The 4,019-nt window shown below is 31.3% G+C and overlaps 1 protein-coding gene across 5 annotated transcripts in view; it reads left to right on the forward strand.

Annotated features, from left to right (window-relative positions):
- LOC120072282 (calmodulin-binding protein 60 G-like) overlaps positions 1-1,854 on the forward strand; it is an 8,227-nt gene extending 6,373 nt beyond the window's left edge. For 2 of the 5 annotated variants that reach the window (XR_005480404.1, XM_039024727.1), the window contains exons 5-8: positions 41-342; positions 809-972; positions 1,052-1,147; positions 1,482-1,854. Coding sequence is in view for 4 of the 5 variants with exons in the window: in XM_039024727.1 (XP_038880655.1) it covers positions 41-327 (287 nt within the window). In the remaining variant the exon portion in view is untranslated. Of the gene's footprint in view, positions 538-808; positions 973-1,051; positions 1,148-1,481 lie in introns of those variants that run through there. The other 3 variants (XM_039024724.1, XM_039024726.1, XM_039024725.1) reach the window with 3 other exon arrangements.
- Positions 1,855-4,019: the final 2,165 nt, after the last annotated feature.

Genomic DNA, 4,019 nt, shown 5'->3' on the forward strand with positions numbered 1-4,019 from the left:
ACAACCAATGCCATTGTCTCCACTGGTCTTCTTTCATCAGCTCGGCTTCAGTTCTTCCTTCTCGACGGCGATCACGACTGCTCTCCCGGCCAACAACAACATCATCCTTTGTATCCAAGAGATGGCAAAAGACCTTTAATAGTTGGTGATGATCTGAATCTCATTTTGAAAAATGGAGTTGCTTCCGTTCACTCTTTGTCCATCACTGATAATTCTAGTTGGATCAAATCTAAGAAGTTTCGATTGGGAGTCGAGATTAAAGATGACAAAATTCTAGCCATGTTTTCACACATTCGCGTAGCAGTTTCTCAACCTTTAGAGTCTTAGATAACCGAGGTGAAGGTAACATCTCTCCGTTCATTCAAACTATTCGACGAAGCCATCACGATGTATCTAATAATTTTGTACGCTTACAAAAATATTAGAGGGCGTGTAGGTTTTAATAATTTGAATTTGTATTTAAATGTTACTGAGAAGTTACCACATTGTATTGGCATCATTAAGATATTTTTGTAAAACATCCATTTTGACTTTAGATTTGTTAATTTATATATCTATAATTGGGACTTTTAAACTTTTAATTTAATTAATTTATCAATTTTGACTATGAGCATTGTGTTGCAATTTTATTCCATTTTATCTAATTCACCTATTAATTTAATAATTTCAATGGAATAAGATTTCTACAAAAAATAAGTTTGACCAACATATAAAATTTAACCAATTAAATCCATTCTACTCAAATATATATTCTCTCTCCTCTAATTATAGATCACATTTCATAACTTTCTTTCCATTACAACAATAGTGTACAAGAAGCATCATCCTCCGAGTAGCGAAGATGAAGTATGGCGATTGGAAGGGATCAGAAAAGATGGCACATATCACAAAAATTTATCTTCTGAAGGCATAAAAAATGTGGGTGACTTCTTTAAGGCATACCAAGAAAAGGGTCCTACCACTTTTAAAAAGGTTAGCCTATACATTCAAAATCCGTTTATTTACCTTAAACTTTATTGAAAAAACAAGATTAAAGAACAATTTTGTACAGTTGCTTGGCAACAAAGTCCCAAAGAAACTATGGGAGATGATGGTTGCTAATGCTAAGGAGTGTGTCAATCTTCCCAATTACCAACAAACTTCAAAGGTTAATTACACTCTCTTTCAACTCTCAGATTCCAAGAGTGATGAACGTTGTTGAAAATTTTGGATGTGAGATAATTGGTTATGGAGATATTTCTATGCATTAATCTCATTCGTTTCTTACGTTAAATTATAAGTTTAGAGAAAATTTAAAATTAATTTTATCTTCTAGAAACCTGAAAATTTTCAATGTTATTTGTAAAATGATAAGTACATCAAACACTTACATATATTCGATGTTTTAAAGTTTATGGACCAAATTAATTTAGATGTTTAATGTTGGTTCAAATTGCATATTATATGAATTTTAATGACAGATTTCTCGTCATTGTTTATAGGAGAAGCACTCACACCAAACACCGAGGACTTCCATAAAAAAAACAGAGAAGAAAAAAAGACAATTTCGAGGAGTTTGAGCAAAGTTAGCAAAAAAATAAAATTAAATTAAAAAAATTAAAAAAACATTAAAAAAAAAAAAAAACATTAATGTATGTTATTGAATAGTTGAGCTGGTTTTTATTCCTAATTTCCTTCTCTCCTTTTTATATTATGTTATGGAATTCTTCTGTTAGTGGAGAAAATAATTAGGTGTGTATTTTTGTAAGGGTTTCTCACCTCTCTATGTATCTTCTTGGTAAAATAAAACAGGCAGGATGTCTGGCTTTGTTTTAAGTGTAGTTTTCTATTACCTTTTGTTTTTGTTTTGTAACATGAATGTTAGCTTTTGTACAATGAATCTTGTCACATATCATTTAGACAATGTTTTCTTTAGAAAGATAGGCTGCATATTCATAACATCCTCAGTCTAGTTTATATAATGTTTGCACAGAAATTGGGTTTTGTAGCACAAATTGTATTTTCATTTATGGAAATATAATAAAACATAGAACTTTTCAAATTATAGCAAAATGTATGTGACGCATGTGAATTCATTTTACGTTAAATCTAAAATGCTATTAACAGTTTCTTTAATTGCACTGTAATTAATCTAACACTATATACTTTGTTAGTTATATTGTATTTAATTTATCAAATGCATAATTCGAGCCGTATCGATTTCCATTCTGAATATTCAATGTAAATTAAGTTTCTCTTTCTATGCGGATATTTTGGGATAAATTTCGTTTCTTAATTTGAAATTTCTCCAAATTTGTATCTAAATAATCTTCTATCTTTTTATATTTAGGATAATTGATTTAAATGAAAAAATTGCTGAAAATATTTTAAAATATAGTAAAATGTCATTGTCTATTAGCAATAGATACTGATAGACATCTATCAATGTCTATCACTGACATTCACTATCTATTACTCATAGACAATGACATTTTTTTCTAGTCGACTCATTTTCTTATATTTTATACAATTTTTTATGTTAATCCTAACTAAATCATTTGTGATAGATGTTAACACTACAAGAAAATTGAGCTATTTCGACAATCTTTTATCGGAGGCTATAAAAAACATTTGAGAAAGATATACATTTATTGAAGGTATTGGAAAAACCATTGAAAAATATGTACTTTTTTATTGAAGGTTAATAGAAACCTTTGGAAAAGATATATATTTATTGGAGGTTTTGAAAATTTTTTTGAGAAATATGTAGTTTTTATCAAAGGGTAATAAAAACCTTTGAGAAAGACAATACATTTATTGGAGATTTTGATAAGTCCTTTGAAAAATATGCACCTTTTATTGAAGGTTAATAAAAACCTTTGAAAATATTTATTGGAGCTTTTGATAAAACCTGTGAGAAATATATAGTTTTTATTGAAGGGTAATAAAAACCTTTGAGAAAGGCATACATTTATGGAGGCTTTGATAAGTCTTTTAAAAAATATGCACCTTTTATTGAAGGTTAATAAAAACTTTTTAGAAAAATATACATTTATTGAAGGTATTGGAAAAACTTTTGAGAAATATATGTTTTTTTATCGAAGGTTAATAAAAACCTTTGAAAAAGATATTTATTGGAGGTTTTGAAAAAACCTTTGAGAAATATGCAGTTTTTATCGAAGGGTAATAAATACCTTTGAGAAAGACATACATTTATCGGAGGCTTTGATAAGTTCTTTGAAAAATTTACACCTTTTATTGAAGGTTAATAAAAACCTTTGAGAAAGGTTAGGATCGTGAAGATGCGTGCGACTAAATGATGAGGAATGACGCGCTAGACGATCGGGTTATACCATAGGTAAGTACTGCACGATCAAAGCGCTAGACGATAAGTGTAGAAGTTGGATGATAGTGCTAGACGATAGCCGTGCTATGCTAAACGATGAGTAGACGAGCTACACGATAGGTGGAATACTAAGCGATAGGTGTTGGGCGATAGACGCAGGTGCTGGACAATGACGTTAAACGATAGGCGGATGCGTTAGATGATCGTGAGGATGCGCACAGCGTTAAACGATGAGGAGTGACGTGCTAGACAATCGGTCTATACGTTAGGCAAAGTACTGCACGATCAGTGAAAGCGCTAGACGATAAGCGTAGAAGCTGGACGATAGAGCTAGACGATAGTTGTGCTACACTAAACAATGAGTAGACGCACTACATGATAGGCGGAATACTTAGCGATGGGCGTTGGGTGATAACGCAGGCGCTGGGCAATGATGTTAAGCGATAGGCAGATGTGTTAGACGATAAGGCGTCAGCGCTAAACGATGGAAGTAAACAATGGGCGCAGAAGCTAAACGATAGGTTATGTACAAGTGATATTTATTTATTTTTATTCTAAACGAATAGTCAAATTGATTATAGTTTTGGGAATTCTGTTTCCCTTTTAAGTAAAACATACTTTTTTTTTTAAGTTTTTAACCTACCCAAACCTAGCCGTCCTATGGCGTGACCAAAGAAATGATAATCAAAATTCC

Source organism: Benincasa hispida, chromosome 2 (genome assembly GCF_009727055.1).
Source record: "Benincasa hispida cultivar B227 chromosome 2, ASM972705v1, whole genome shotgun sequence".
Classification (NCBI taxonomy): Eukaryota; Viridiplantae; Streptophyta; class Magnoliopsida; order Cucurbitales; family Cucurbitaceae; genus Benincasa; species Benincasa hispida.